We start from the raw sequence: 15,528 nt of genomic DNA on the forward strand, positions 1-15,528 counted from the left end.
GGATTGGCTCAGATTGAGGAGAACCTTGAATATCCAGGTCTGACATTCAAATTGGTGATACAGACATGGCTTGAGTGTCAACCACAGGCAAGGCGCTGGATTCAAAGACAGGTAAGCCGCTGCCTCAGACAGTCAGACAGGATGTGGCCAAAGCTCTAGAAAGGACCTTCGACCCAGAAATTCTACACAAAAAACCTCCATCCTAGTATTAAAGACTCTTTAGCTATGAATACTGAGGGAGTGGTTAGCTATGAAGATTTCATTCCAATGTGACTTAGAACTGAAGAATTTGGAAACTATATAAATGTCCAACCATACGTGATTAGTTAAATAAATGATAGTTCAGCCATCCATTTAAGTCATATTGCAGAAGAATATAGAAAAATATTTATTGATATGGAAATAAGCCAATGATATGTTACTGAGTGAAAAATGCAGATTACAAAATAGTGGATACTTTATGGTCCTATGCAAATATGTGTGTGTGTGTGTATTTTAACTTGGAAAGATAGTGCAAAGTTTTAATAGTGGTTATCTTAATCTTAGGTGATACTACTGTAAATAATTTTTATTTTCCTTTTTTGCTTCTACTGTATGAATATTGAGTGCCTCCTAGGTGCCAAGCACTATGCTGGGTATCACATACACAATGGTGAACAAAAGCATATTTACTCCCCGCTTCATGGATGAATAAGGGGACAATTAAATAATTATGGTATAGTTACAAATTAGAATGTACAATGAAAGAATAAACGAAGTTCTGTGATGGAGAGGATCAGATGAGGACATATGTGGATCCGATGGTCAGGGAAGACTTCTGACATTTAAGTCAAGACCTGAAGGCTGGAAAAGAGACAATCTCAGGAAGGGCTGAGGAAGGAGGTGTGCCCAGCAGAGGGAACAGCATATGCAAAGGCCCTGAGTAGCAGAGCACCTTAGGGAACTAAAAGGTCAGAGAGAATGGAGCACAGAGAATTTGTTTTCAGAACTGGGCCTTGTTGAGGTGGAGGAGCCCTTGTTCAGGGGACACTGTTCTTTCTGTGGCAGATCCCTTCTAAAGCACCACTCCCCCCCCACAACACACACTCACACACCCAACTGTGTGTGTGTGGTGGTGATGTTTGTGTGTGTGTGGTTTTTTTGTTTGTTTAAACCAACTCAGGACTACCCACTTCCTGGTGCAAGTCATAGAAGACAGCAGAGGCCTGCTCTCATGTCAGATTTTTACAAAATCTGGTTGATAAAGTGAGATAATAATTACTAAGGAAGATATAAACCGCTCTTTTGGATTGTCTATGTAATTTTGGGAGTTTCTGTCTAACCAAATGATTTACTAAAGGTAAAAAAGGAGGAACACTTTTCCAAACACCAACAAGGAAAACAACCAATCTTATCTAATTGTTCAAATACACTGGACTATTTTCCTTGGGGCAATTGCCAATTTCCTTCTTTCTGACAGCATGATTAGGGTCCCAACACATTGGGGGGGCAAGTAAACAGGATACTTTTTCCATAACCCCACGTTTCAAGTCCCTCGGCACGAACTGTCATCCTAGGTGGGTCCACACAGAATCTCCAAGTATTGTGTAAGGTCACAGACTTAATAAAGAAAAATTTAAAGATGCTCTGGGGCCAAAGCTCAGCTCTAGCTGGAAGTCTGTTTCCAAATCTGGCAGTCTGCTGGCCCATTCGCCCACCATCTTCTTGGCTCTGTGCCAGCTCAAGAGAACAGAATGCCAGGGCCCAGCTGTTGCAGCAGGGAGAGGGGGAGAAGGAATTTCCACCCGAGGAGCTAATAACAATACAGCTAGTGAGGATGGAGCTGTGAGTACTCCTGAGACCCTGGGGGAGATCCGAACCCACGTCCCCTCCTTCGCCAACACAGCAACCCCAGACGGTAAGCACGTGTATTATCTCCATGTAACAGATGAGGAAACCGTGGCTCCCCAGTGTGACAGCCGGAAGAGGACTCAGCCCAGTCTGCACTTCCCCCATGATTAGCTGGCTGACAATCAGAGAAACAAGACCAGAGCACAGGGAAGCACCTAGGAAATGAAGACCAAGTAGGTGAATCCGATTTGCAGCTGAGGTTTAGACAGGGGAAGATCCCAGCGGATTAGGGCAGCGCAACTCCATCGTGCAATGGGACCACTGAGAGAGGTCCGGACACACAGGACCCGTCCAGCCAGGAGGTCTGGGGAGGGCAGGCTGCATCTCACCAGCTCCCAGGTGAGACCCGAGGGGCTGGAGGAGGGAAGGAGCTGGTTTCTGGAAGAGCTGTGTCTTAAATGATTTGGGGAAGGGGAAGAAAGCGGCTGACAGCCCAAGCCATGGGCTTTAGCTTTTTCTTTTTTCGGGGCATGGATCCCTTTGAGAATCTAATAAAAGTATAGACCCTCTCCTCAGAGGAAGGCACAGGTGACTCTGCAAAGTGTCCAGGGTTCATGATCCCAGAAGCCCATCCACGCCAGATGAAGAGCACCTGACTGTTAAAATGAGAGCAGCAGAGAAACAGGCCCCCTTAGAAGAGGTGCTCTTGCACAGACGCCCGCGGTTCCACAGAAGGTGGTGGCGCCAGGACTGGAGCCCAGGTTTTTCTGAGCCCCAAGCCTGTGTTATATCTCATTATTCTCACTGAATGAATCAAAAGGCCTGAAGATTAAAAGCCATAACCCCCTACCCACCATGCACTACAGGTTGCATCACTTCATCCTTTGGGATTGGAAAGAACCTTATGATGCTGGAAATGGGTTCAGGATACCCCTGCTGTGAACCCCCCCTCCAGGCAGAAGGGGAAGAGTGCAGCAAGCTGCATCATTAGGACCAAGATCAAGGAGTCCTGCATTCCGGTGTCGGACTCCCCCTATCCTCGCCTCCTCTGCCAGCAGCTGCCCCAGACGCCTCATGATGCTGCCCCCACATCCAGGCAGTTCAGTCCAAGCCAGGCCTTAGCGCCACAAGGCCAGGACCCTGGCTTACTTCTGTCCTGTCAGCCTCACGCCAGTTTGCAACAGACAAAAAGCTAGACAGATCCACTGCAGATCCCGCCCATGAAAACTCAGCCCACAAGAAGTCCGACTGCCATCACAGACCCTTTATTCCTAAAAAGCGTTCATCACAGAACTTGTTTAAATAGATCTGCTCTCCCAGATCTAAAATACAGCCCAGCACTCCAAGCGGCCACTGCATGGGGAAGGAACACGTGTTTGTTGAGTGAACAACTGCACACCAGCTTCCATGGCCATACAAGCAAGCTGTCCAGTGAACCGTGCAGTTTTCTTACAGAACCACCTGCTGTTTGTTCCCCACCTTTCCAGCCCAGACCCTCACTGAAGCCAGCAGTTGACGTCTACTCAGCCACTGGGAGGGTAGTTAGCACTGAGCTCAGGATTCATCGGCCCCATTGGATATTCCAGATCCACACACTGTTTTCTGAGAGGCTTTGCATCTCTGAGCTGCCTACTGAATCGAGCACTCCTGGGAGGGCCCGCCTCAGCCCCTTATCACCTGCACCTACCTGGCCAGGTTGCAGATGTCTCCCTGGGAGGAGGCTGATGGTAGAGGGAAGTGGACATCGGAGGAAATGTTGTTCATACCTCGCTCCACAGGAAAATCCTCAGCCAGTAACCGAGTGATTTTGAAGAGATTTTCAAAACCCCAGGACAGGTGCAGACTGGGTAAGAAGAACTCAGGGTTGGTTAGCAGTGGGCTGAGCAAGTTGGGAAATCCAGCAGAGATGTTCACACACAAAGGTGCCTCTGCCCGCCTCCCACCCGGGACTCAAAGACAAGGCCAACGTTTTGAAAAATATAAAATTTTAATAAAGGCTACATCTCTTAATTACAATAATTATTGTACCAAGTAATTTTCCTTAAATGAACTCTTTATAATGCATAATTTACAGTATAAGTAAAACAAAATGCCATGGCAAAAGTCATTGAGTACAAGACTTGTAATAAAAAGGCATAAAATATATTTGTACATAAACCCCTTTCAAAAAACAAGGGAAAGCTTGAGCCCTCAATATAGGGCGACACACGGAGCGGGACACCGTGCAGGTACAGGTACTGTACTGATTTAAGATCAAGCACTAGAGATAGTGGACTAATACTCTTCTGCCGTACAATATATACAGACGTATAGTACAAAGAACAATGGCAAACAGAAGGTACAGATTAACTTAACACAAAAACCCGAACGTCAAAATGAAGGTGTATGGAGGAAAGGGTGCTGCTAGGTCTTCCCACAACTGTCCTTTGCAGGGCAGGGGGCAGGGGGATAATTTCCAGAATGGCTGTGGTCCAAAAACTAATTGAAACAAACAAACAAACTCCAAGGAGCTGTTATTTCAATAAAAGCACAAGTTGAACCATCAGGTTCCAGCAGGCCCCAGCCACTGGGCACCGGCCTTGGTGGGAAGCTACAAGAAGTTACAGGGTGCATCTGGGGTCCCAATGAGGCTCCCCCCTCCTCCACCATGGATCATCCCATCCAACACGACAACCCCAAAACTGCGGGGACGTTGCAACGTAAGTCAAACCTCAAGACCTTTTATGACGAAACAGAGCAGCATAAGAAATGCACCAATTTCTGTGTGTGTCAATGGCAGGGCACCATTTAAAAAGTCTATCTTCACTTGGAGAAACGCAGGGCAGAGCTTAATTCTTCTTTTAATGAAGAAATCATTAATGCACTCCTGGTTCAACTCCTAAGTTTAGATAGAACAATTAAAACTTCCTCTCTCCCCCTTCCGTGTTTAAAGCAGCATATCCATAAACTGGGGATGGGGGGAATTAATTGTTCAATAAATATCAGTAAGGATTCCTGTTCAGGTAAGCCATACAGTTTCTCAGTTTATGGATTTCAGATCCCTAGGAAGTCATACATTATGTATGGCAGTCTCTCAGATACAGTCAGCATCTTCAATAGCCAAGAGTGGTCATGTTTTTAATAAATAGTTCAGGCTTTTCTTATCTCAGTACCCAGCTCGGGAATAATGATAACCCACCTCCCCCCACCCTCCCGAAGGCCCAGTGGCCAATTCTTCCCTAGACTTTGTCTTCTTCATTGGTTTAGTTTTCCTTCAAAATGCTTCATTGTGGTTGCTCACGTCCAAGACCGGTGGCGCGGGCTCAGGCCCCACAGTTCGAGCCCCAAAGGCTCAATCGATCCTCTCCACCTTCCCCAGAATCCTGCCTTCATACATGGGGAGCACCGTCTCATCGTCCCAGATCTCCTCGAAAACTGCTCCACAGGCAAACTCGTCGCTTGCTTTTTTGAAGTAATACCTTAAAAGGAAAACCCAAAAACCATCTTGATGAAATTGCATTTTCTCCTTTGTTTACAAGTATATGAACACTGAGGACTGAGGTGTCGTAAGAATTCTGCAACAGTAGGTGAGCATGGAAACGTCTGTCCATATCGGATCTGGAGGGCAGCCGGGGCCAGTGAGGGCACCACCGGGCGGGTCTTATGTCGCTGGGGAGGAAAGGCAGGCAGGCACCCTGGGAGCAGCCAGCAGCCTGGGTGGCTTCCCTCTTGCAGTCTTCAGCCCAGAACTGCTACTGTCACCCAATACACACATACAGGGAAGAGCAAACTCTGCAGAGTAGAGCTGCTTCTTTGTCCCCTTTTGGGGGGCGGGGTCCCCTCAAAGAGACCCCAGGCTCAGCCACCCTGAACCTATGGAAGTCTGTGGAAGGCTGACACCTCTTGTCCTTCCCACCCTCCAGTGCCCATGCGCCAACTCTGCCGGCCAGTCTCTGGCACAGCCATGGGACAGACAGGCTGCTTCCTCTGTGGCCCCTGCAGGAGGCAGGCCAGCCTGATCTTGCTTCTCAGGGTAGCAGACAGCCCCGGTGCATGCTAGGCTCCCCTCTTCTCCCTCCCTCCTCCTCTCCCACCCCACCCCTCCAGGGTCAAACACGAAAGGTCCTTCTATTATGCCCCTTGATTAAAGGTTCCTTTTATCCCACCCAGCCTTCTTTCTTCTAAGGCTGTTTAATTGTATGTGCAAATGACCGGCCTCTCGCAGGAGAGTCACATTTGGAAACAACTGCGGTCCGTCCTCCTGGGCCAGGCCCACTCCCAGGCCTCTTCTGAGGAAGTGAAGGGGGAGCCTCTCTCTTGCCCATCCCCAGCCAGTGAGACCCCTCAGATGGATTAAACTTGCCCCTGCAAGCGTCATCTTCGGCCAACCAAGGCCACTCACAGGAGAGAGGGTCACAGTCCCCTGGGGGGAGGGGGCAGTCTCTCTAAAAGAATTAAATTGTGTCTTAGGGTTATGGTTGTTTTTTTATTTTTGTCTTTTCTCTTAAAAAAATTAATTCCCCTTGGTTAGAGCTAAATTTCTTTCCTCTTTGATGAAGGCAAGCCAAATACTTTCCTAAGAGATAAGAAGTAAAGTGAAACAGCTGCGTTTGGTCAGGGCTCTGTTTTCCGCGTTCCCAGCTGAGCTGGAGCGTCCGGGTGAGCAGCACACACGGCTCTAGTGGGTGAGAACGCTGCATGGAGAGGGGGTGTGCATCTCGGGAGGCCCCTGGAGATGGTGCGAAAATGGGAAGGGGCTCTGTGCTCACGAGACCCCGATAGCGGGAAAAAGTCACTTATCCAAATAAGAGGCTCAAATTCCGATGCCCCCTCAGTCACGCCCCTGGGCCACCAGCTCCAGCCCGACCTCGGGTTTACCAGGCGAGCAGGGCTTTCACGGCATCTCTGAACAAACAGGCAGTGACCTTTTACATAATTGCCACCTCTTCCAGAGAGGAGACATTCCCGTGGCCCCACCCCCAAGACTTCAAAAGTGCAGCGCTGCCCTCGTTTTCTCCAAGAAACGGGCTTTTCCACTGCAACATGCTTTATGTGGCAAACTCTGCTTTCTTCTGACATCTGGCACCAATAGCGTCTGGCCCGCCTGGAGGGATTGTTCTCCGGCTGAACCCCTGCCACAGGGAGATTACTCAACGCAGCTCAGGTCCCCCTGCTCCACAGCCCCGTCCTCGCTGGGCTTTTTATTGGGGGCCGAGGGGGTGCAAAGTGAATGTTGGAGCAGCACTCCTGCTGGGAGGGCGAGGCATGGCACCCTGCACTCCCCGACCCAGGAGGGCAGCGAGAGCAAGGAGAAAGAGATAAGGCGGCTGGGAAGGGCCTTGCCACAGCCTGATCCAATCAGGAAAGAATTTGAGAGTCGACCACTTGTGCAAGTCTTTGTGCATTAAAGGAGAGGCCGGGGCTTCAAAGCCAGGCTTATTAAGTGTGCCTTAGAGAAAAAATCAGAGCCAGATGTGGCCAGAGTGGCTGAGCATGGAGCCTCCCCTGCAGCCTCGCTGCTCAGTGCTCCGTGGCCCTTCTCCCCTGAAGGTCACTTGCAGTTCCACTCAAAGTCCAGCCGAGTCAAAGCTGAGATCAAAATGAATCCCTGGAGGGGCACACTTGTGTAATTAGTTTCACCTTGTGTCTGTTCAAGATTAAAAAAAAAAAGGAGAAGCAGCAGCCAGACCTGTTCCCCAAACCCTTTGATACATTTTCAGAATTGTCTCTGCTCAGGTGTAAAAGGGAAAGATCTAAGCCCAGCTCCATGGACTGAGTGTCAGTCACCTACAGGGTCCCAGCCCGAGCCCTGTCCCTTCCCCTAGAAGAGGAACCACTCTGGGCCCCTGCCCCAATCGGCTCCCAGGCAGAGGTGGCTGGTAGAGCTACACAGGGCTGGCGCTGGGAAGGGACGGGGTCTCAGGGCCCTGGAGGTGGGCTCGCCTGAGTCTAGAAGCCAGTGCCCACCCGGCAGGTTGCTAAGTGCTATGAAAGTTCTCCACTCCCATCCAGGCTTGAGGCGGAGTGGTTGGCACCTTCTGTGCCCCTCCTTAAACCACGTGCTGGGCGCCTCGCTTGCCCCTCCCTTGTCCCCGCCCTGCAGCCGAGATATAGTTGGAGCAGGACTCACATATTCCCTTGGGATGAAGGCCATTGAGAAGGGGCAGGCAGGACTCTGGAGTCATCACCTGCCCAGCATTAAGGGGAAAGTAACCACGAAATGGTCCAGGGCTGGTTCTCGAATCCTCTCCAGGGCCCTGGACAGCCAGGGTGGGCACCTCCACTGTGCAGACGAGGAAAGGGAGCCTGGAGAGTGGGAAGCTCCCTTCCCTAAGGCCCCAGCAGGGAGGGAAGGTGGTGAGGCCCTGGCAGGAGAGTGGCCAGCCCTGTCCACCTGGTGCCCACCCACAGGTCCTGCCCTTCTTGGTTATGGACAAAAGAGCATTTCTGCTTCACATGACCCATAAAAGAGTGGGGTGGTGCTTCAGGCAGAAAGGCTGAGGAAGGAGAATGCTGTCTACACCCCCAGGCAGTGGTCTCTGCCCTTCCCTAAGCCTGCAGTGTGGACAGTCTCTCCCAGACCCAAGCCAGCAGAGCAGTCTTCTGGTCTCCTAATCGGCCTGTCTGTCTGTCTCTTTCCTCCCTCCACATACCTCTGTCAGGAAGAGCTCCCACAAGGCAGCCCAAGCCCAGCTCTCCTTCTGACAAAGCAAACTGCCCCCTTTCTCCTCAGAGTCTTGTTCACCTGGAAAAGCCGTCCAGGTCCCCACAGAGCCCTCCCAGTGGCCTCCCCGATGCTGTGTTATTTCTGTTAGTGGTGAGGGGAGAGAGGAAATGAGGAAGAACTGAAGCGCCGGGCAGCCCACTCCAACGGCCTCCCCGAGCGCTTCCTAACCCGGCTCTCCGGCCCCTCCCAGGTCTGGCCGGGCCAGGGAAGCGACTCTGGCTCTGGGTTCTGAGCAAACAAACTCTGGAGCAGAAAGAAGCCACAGGACTCTTACCTATAATTTCCCTTTTTGCTGAGCTGCTCTTTAAAGTGGCCCAGGGTCAGGCTCTGAGCCTTCAGCATCCTCCTGTATGGGATTTCTTCTCCACAGAAAAAGTAAGTGACGACCAACTCACTGGCCTGGAGCGCGTGGACCCCTGCCAGTTTCTTTGGCTCTTTGTGACTGAAAATAAGATGGAACGCAGCAAGTTTAGTGTTTGAAGGCAGCAAGGAAACACACACACACACGCAGGCTCTCCAAACACTATTTCCAGAGATGAAGTGAGGCTGCAAGCTCCAGGGGGCCTGGACGTGGGGACCCCATATCACAGAGGCAGCCACCTCTAGTGGAAACACCGTCTAATGCTAGGTCATCTTGTGGGGCACATAGGAAGGGACAATTTCCTTTGGGTTGTACAAATTGCTATTGTTTTCCTCACTGCCACCAAATGGGGGGACAGAGCAGCTTCAGGTTGGCACAAATGGGGTGCTTACCAGTGAAGATGAGAGAGGAGAAACTATCACAGGGACAAACACCCCAACCAGGGTTTGCTGGGGAGACAAACCCAGAGCACTTTATGGGATGACATGAACTCAGAATGCTAGAGCCCACTGGGGGTTAGCCCATGGTCATTTCAACTTCCCCATTTATTCCAAATTTTTGTAGAGTGGCTTAAAAAAAAAAGCTGCAGGCCCGGACAGCTGGTAGACTTAAGGTCAACCAATTAAAACAAAAGGGTCCAGGGCGGTGGCTTATTCAGGAATTTAAACATTGTTGATTGCTCAAGATGAAGAAGCTAAGAGAGAAACTTTAATTATTTAGACCATTCTAGATTTCTGCAGCAGACTTCTGTTTAAAGGCACCCTCCTATAATTAAACAAAGCCAGGCTCCTCTGCTCACTTTTCAAGAGTGTAAATTTATGAAAAGAATCATGGCACAATTGAGAAAGAAGTCCTGTTTTTCCCAAGCAAAACAACAAAGATCACCCTCTCTCCATCTCTACAATGATGGAGAATCATCTTCCTGCTCAGTGTGACACAAAGATGTCTCCAGGGGCCAGCCCCATGGCCGAGTGATTGAGTTCGCGCACTCCACTTCCGTGGCCCAGGGTTTCACTGGTTTGGATCCTGGCCGCGGACATGGCACCACTCATCAGGCCACGCTGAGGAGGCATCCCACATGCCACAACTAGAAGGACCCACAACTAAAATATACAACTATGTACTGAGGGAACTTGGGGAGAAAAAGCAGAAAAAAAAAAGAAGATGATTGGTAACAGTTGTTAGCTCAGGTGCCAATTTTTTGGGGGAAGAAAAGATGTTTCCAACTTGCTAACTTGCAAGCTGAATGGGGATAACATTTCCATCTGGGTTTGGGGGTCCCTTTTATCTACCTGCTAACAGCTTCATATCTCAGCTTTGATTACTGTGTACCAGGAACCCTGAGCCGTCCATCGCTTCAGGAAGGAACACCTGTGCACAGGTCATGATGCATTCACAATGTATTTCTCAGTACAGGCAGGGTTTTCAAGATCTTAATTTACGACAGCATCTTTGTTTACTGTTCCTTGTTGCTAACTTTAAAATCAAGGTGATTTTATATACTGAAAAAAGTTTTCAGAAATCACAACTCCAGACAGTGAATACCCTGAAACGTAACCACCAGGCAGATCTCAGCAATGCCAGGTAAAGACACTCACTCCTCAGAAGCCAGGGTTGGGTTGGAGAAGGGCGTGGCTCCTGCTTGACCAGTGGCCGAGTGGTTCCTGTCCCTCTGCTGACTGGCCGTGCAGCACCTGAGGACACGGCCAGAGCGGAGGATTCAGAGGTAAGCCTGCTGTCCCCAGGGCAAATGGGGTGACCACCTAAAGAGGCACAGAACTGACTTCCATCCATGGGGAGACCCAACTGAGGCCTGGAAGACATCTCAGGAACAGCCATCCTAAGTGCCTGCCAAGCCCCTCCCCCACCGGAACCTGGGACTGGACACTGCCAGCCCAGGCAGGGGCTGAAGGCTCTCGAGTCCCCAGTCATGGCTTCTTATACACTTATCTAACCAGCCTTCAATGATCAGGACGTCAGTAAGCAATGGGACTTGTAAGGAATGACTGAAATTCATTCCCCTCCTTCTAGGCACGACTTGCCTAACACACAGATCCCAGTTAGCTCTTCAGAAGCAAGGGAACTAAAAGGAACAATTTCTGGAGGTTGGAAGGGAGAATCTCAGGCAGCCAGGAGCAAATCCTCCCCCCCAAGAAGGGATGAGGACCTAGGCAGACAAGGCGGTCGTTCCCTCCAGGGACAGGCCAGGGCACCGCCTCCACCCCCCATCCCTGCCCTCCCCGCGGAGGCCTTCTCCACTCACTCACCGCTGCTTCGGGGGCTTGGACACCTCCGCCAGCCTGCGGCAGGCCTCCTCCAGCTGGGCCAGGGTGTTGGGTGGGGTCAGGGGAGGCATCGCAGGGTCCTGGGCGAACGGGTGGGCTCGGGGGGTGGCGCGGGGGTGCCCGTTGCCGCCCCCCCAAAGGTGGTGCCGACCGGCTCGCTCGGCTGGGGACACGCGGGCAGACTCCAAGGGGTAGGCCTTTTTTGCGCTTTGGGCACTGAACAAGAACGAATGAGGCGAGAGAACGCAGAAGGAAAGAAACTGGGTTAGAAAAACTGGAAAATGTGACTTCAATAGAAACTTCTCTATTCTGCCTTCAGAGAGAGAAGAAAAAAATAACCCTACCATAACACGAACAGGGGGCGTTGCCAAAACATGGCATTTTTGTGGTCTGCTCAGTCCAACATTTAATATTAAGATGGCAAGAGCAAACAGTCCCATTTGTTTTCGGCCGACTGCAAAAATAGCCCTCCCCACGACACCTCCGCGGTGGCCGGACCCTCGCGGCGGCCGCGGTGTTTACCTGTGGGGCTTGGGCTTGCTCTGCCGCTCGCTCTCCAGCATCCACTGCCAGACATCCTGCGACCTGTCTCCTTCCTCCCCGGGCAGCTGCGGCACCCCAGCTGCGCCTGGGGCCCCTCCTTCCCTGGCGGGCAAGGCCAGGCCCGGCTCCGTGCCTTTCCCACTCCGTTTGGGCAGTGTACTGCCTCTGCTGCCACTGTGGGGAACCAAGAGCCACACCCGTCCCAGAGAGCCCGTCACACCTCCAGGACTCGTCCCATCGGGCAGTTCGGCAAGTGCTAGGGTGACACGACAGACCCAGGCACCTGCTCCCCTGCCTTGCCCCACCCTGTACCACCCTCCCGGATGCTAAATGCCTGTGACCTCCAACCACCCCCCACACCCCCCCTCCCCCACCTGCCCAGGGCTCTGGTGGGGAGAGCAGTCCCCGCCGGGATCCTCCAGTCTGCCTCACACTTACCCAAACTGCTCCACTGGCGCGGGCTCCGGAGCCTTGGGGTGGCTCTTGCATTTCGAGTAGCAGTAGTACTCAGGGCCCCCAGGGCAGAAGCAGCGCACCCTCTGGGCGGCCTCCGCCTCAATCTCCTCCTTGGTCTTGGGGACGGCGTGGTGGTGGATGTAGTGGTGATGGACGTGCTTCGTCGTCTGCTTGGTCACGAAGCCCTTGGCCCCAAGGAGGAGGCAGCCGGCCGGCAAGGCTGCGGCGGGGGGCAGCTTGCCCCCGGGCGGGAGGAGGGGGTGGTACTGCTGGTGGTGGTGGTGGTGGTGGTCAGGGGAGCGGGAACGGGGGCTGTAGCGGCCCACACCCGGGGACTGGCAGCCAGGGGTCTTGAGGACCCTGGACAGGTGGTCGTCCAGAATCGTCTGTGGGTCCTCCTCATAGCTGCCAGAGGGTAAGAGGGAGAGGGGGTGCTGGGTGGGCCCCCCCTCCCGCGAGCTGAGCGCTAGGTCGGAGCCGTCCTTCTCTTCATCCTGGAAGGGCAGACAGCAGAAGGGGGAGCGACCCAGTAAGTGGGAGGGCCCCCTGGCAGGGCACTGGGTCAAGGGGAGGAGCGGCGCCCCCAGCCCCAGCCCAGGGCCAGCACTACCTCTCGGATCTGCTGCAGTCGCTCCTCCAGACTGTGGCGGCTCTCCAGCTCCAGCTTCAGCTTCTCCAGCCTGGAGATCAATTCGGCCGCAAAGGTGGCGGGCTCCACGGGGGTCATCTCCTTGGGCAGGCGGTGGGTTCTCTAGAGGACGCGGGGAGGAAGGGGACGAGGCATGTTTAGCAGGCCAGCAAGAGGGGACAGCGGCGGCCCAGCGCCGGGCGTGGTGGCTCTGCGCTGGAGCAGAGAGCGGACGGCGCGGCGGCCCGGGCTGCTCGGCAGTTTTATGCGCCAGCACCGCGGCCTCATGGAGAGCCATGGTCCCCACCAGCGTTTGCCTTGGGCAGGAGCAGTTGGTCGCACTCCGAGAGGCCCCGCTTGTTCTCTCTGTAGTACAACCAGCCCATCAGTAGCTACTCTGAAGTAGAAAATCTTCAAAGACTGTTGTCAAACATCAAAAAAAAAAAAAAAAAAAAAAAAAGGCAGCCCTCTGAGGTGGGGAGGGGAGAGAGACCAACTCAAGGAACAGAAAGGCGAGTCTAAACAGAAGGGGAGCTGGAAATTTAAAAAAATAAGATTGGAAGGGAGGTGGGGGAGAGGAAAAGGGAAAAAAAAAAAAAAAGTCACACGGCCAGATCAGAAGAAGCGGTAATTTATTTCCTGGCCGCACACTGCGCACCTTTGAGGTGGTGTTGTCTCAACAGTGTCCTACATGTCCCTCGCTTTCCTGCGCCCCCCGCCTCCCCATCTCTTTGTACAGAAAATGAAGAAGGCTGCTGCAGGCTAGTAGCAGAACACTGCTGAGTCTGGCTGCCTGAATCTGATCTATCAAGGGAAAAGGGAACATCTCCAAACCAAGTACAGAATATAAAAGGCACCGGGCGCGCCTGCCAAAAGCAGCCAACAGAGAGAACCCCCACTGCCAGCTTTCTGTCCTCCTCCTGTCATCTCGCCCCCCACCTCCTCGGTTCTTCTGCCTCCTTCTCCCTCATTCCCTTCTTGCTTTGCCCTTTTCTTTGGGGTGGGGGCAGCAGAAAGCTGACCTGCAAAGGCACACAAGCATCTCCCCAGCACATGAGCCAGGCCTCACCACGGCAACCACTTAGCTGCAGATCCCAGGGCACAGAAAGGCCCCTCGGTAGGAGATGGCCATCCTCACACAGGCTGGCTCCACGCAGCCCCCAGTCAAAGCGCTGCCTTGTGGAGTTGAGTCGATTTGCACACCCCAGGACAAAATCATCTAATTCACAAGCTTGGGTGGTAGAACTTTTCTTTATTAACACACGTACCACCCCCACCCCGCCAAAAAAAAAAATGTGTATCATCAACACTGTTGTATTTGCGGGGGATTGTTACTGAGGAGGGGGAGGCTGGAGGTCCTCAGAAAAGCAATCTTATGTTAATTTTAGGACAAGGTTAAGTCTGTCCTGGACCGCGTGGGGAGCCTGCAGGGGAGGCGCTCTGACAACAATCCGTGCACTAATGCAACAGGGGATTAGCAATTCGATGTGTTAATTTTCTAAATGCAACATAACTAATGGACCAACTGGATCCTCTGAAGCTGGCAGGAAGGATTCATAAACAGAGATGGCGCTCTACACTGGGCACTCTCTTCCTTTCCCTAAGGAACAGCTTCCTTGCAACCTGGAACTCAAGAGTCTGCAAGCAGCACAGCTCCTGAAATGTAATGAGAAGGCTCTCTTGAGTCCAGGGGCCACCTGCTGGCTGCCCTCCAGGACTTGGAACGAGAAGGGGAGGTTCCAGACAAGTTGCTCACACCATGCTGGCATCTCATCTCAATCACAGGAAGGAGCTGCTCATGGGATCCTCACTTCCAACCACCTGAAGTTCCAAACACTTCATTCATTCAGCATTTATTAGGTGCAGATTCAATAGCAGGTACTAAGCCAAGTTCTGGGGTTGGAAAAAGACAAGACGGAACAGCTGCCCTCCACGGTTTCAGAAGTCAGCAGGAGAAATGGCCAAGTAAACAGATAAATGGACAACTGAAATGGCCGAGCCGTGCAATCAACACAAGGAGAAGGTCCAAGCGATGAAATTTTCCTTCCACAGGGGGCAGAGGTTCCTCTCCATGCATTCATTCCATCAACAAGTGCTTATTAGGCACCTATTATTTGCCAGGCATTGTTCTAGTCTCTGTGGATATGGAAGTTAACAGAATAGACAAAACTCCCTGCCCTCAGGGGGCTTCCATTCTAGTGGGAACCCAGTGAGAAGCAGGGAATTATCTCCTACCATTTCTTGGTTCCTGGGAAGGAACTGCTTTGGCTTCTTTCTGATAGAGAATTTTCTTTGTGTGTGTGTGTGTGTTTGGTCTTTTTTTGGTGAGGAAGATTGGCCATGAGCTAACATCCATTGCCAATCTTCCTCCTTTTGCTTGAGAAAGACTGTCCCTGAGCTAAGATCTGTTGCCAATCTTCCTCTATTTTGTATGTGGGATGCTGCCACAGCATGGCTTGATGACTGGTGTGTAGGTCTGCACCCAAGATCCAAACACACCAACCCTGGGCCACTGAAGCAGAGCGTGCAAACTTAACCAGCATGCCAAGGGCCTGCCCAGAGAATTTTCTTTTTTGAACTGAGAAAATGTAAAGGTTCAAGTAGGTCACCTTGAGTTTCACTCCACTCAGTATCACACCCCAACGACCCATGTGATAGCTCTTGCCTGGTTCTTTCCTTCCCTCCCCCGTAGCAGCCCCCAGGCACTGTTCCTCCTAAC

At 52.0% G+C, this 15,528-nt stretch overlaps 1 protein-coding gene across 5 annotated transcripts in view; it reads right to left on the reverse strand.

The window, feature by feature from the left end:
- Positions 1-3,798: 3,798 nt before the first annotated feature.
- AXIN2 (axin 2) overlaps positions 3,799-15,528 on the reverse strand; it is a 31,943-nt gene continuing 20,213 nt past the window's right edge. For 4 of the 5 annotated variants that reach the window (XM_070560172.1, XM_070560171.1, XM_070560173.1 and 1 more), the window contains exons 5-11: positions 12,792-12,932; positions 12,164-12,675; positions 11,705-11,899; positions 11,165-11,398; positions 10,496-10,591; positions 8,811-8,978; positions 3,799-5,288 (exon numbers count right to left, since the gene is read on the reverse strand). In XM_070560172.1, coding sequence (XP_070416273.1) covers positions 5,162-5,288; positions 8,811-8,978; positions 10,496-10,591; positions 11,165-11,398; positions 11,705-11,899; positions 12,164-12,675; positions 12,792-12,932 — 1,473 coding nt within the window. In that variant the 3' untranslated portion in view covers positions 3,799-5,161. The remainder of the gene's footprint in view (positions 5,289-8,810; positions 8,979-10,495; positions 10,592-11,164; positions 11,399-11,704; positions 11,900-12,163; positions 12,676-12,791; positions 12,933-15,528) is intronic. The other variant, XM_070560174.1, reaches the window with a different exon arrangement.

Source organism: Equus przewalskii, chromosome 10 (genome assembly GCF_037783145.1).
Source record: "Equus przewalskii isolate Varuska chromosome 10, EquPr2, whole genome shotgun sequence".
NCBI lineage: Eukaryota > Metazoa > Chordata > Mammalia > Perissodactyla > Equidae > Equus > Equus przewalskii.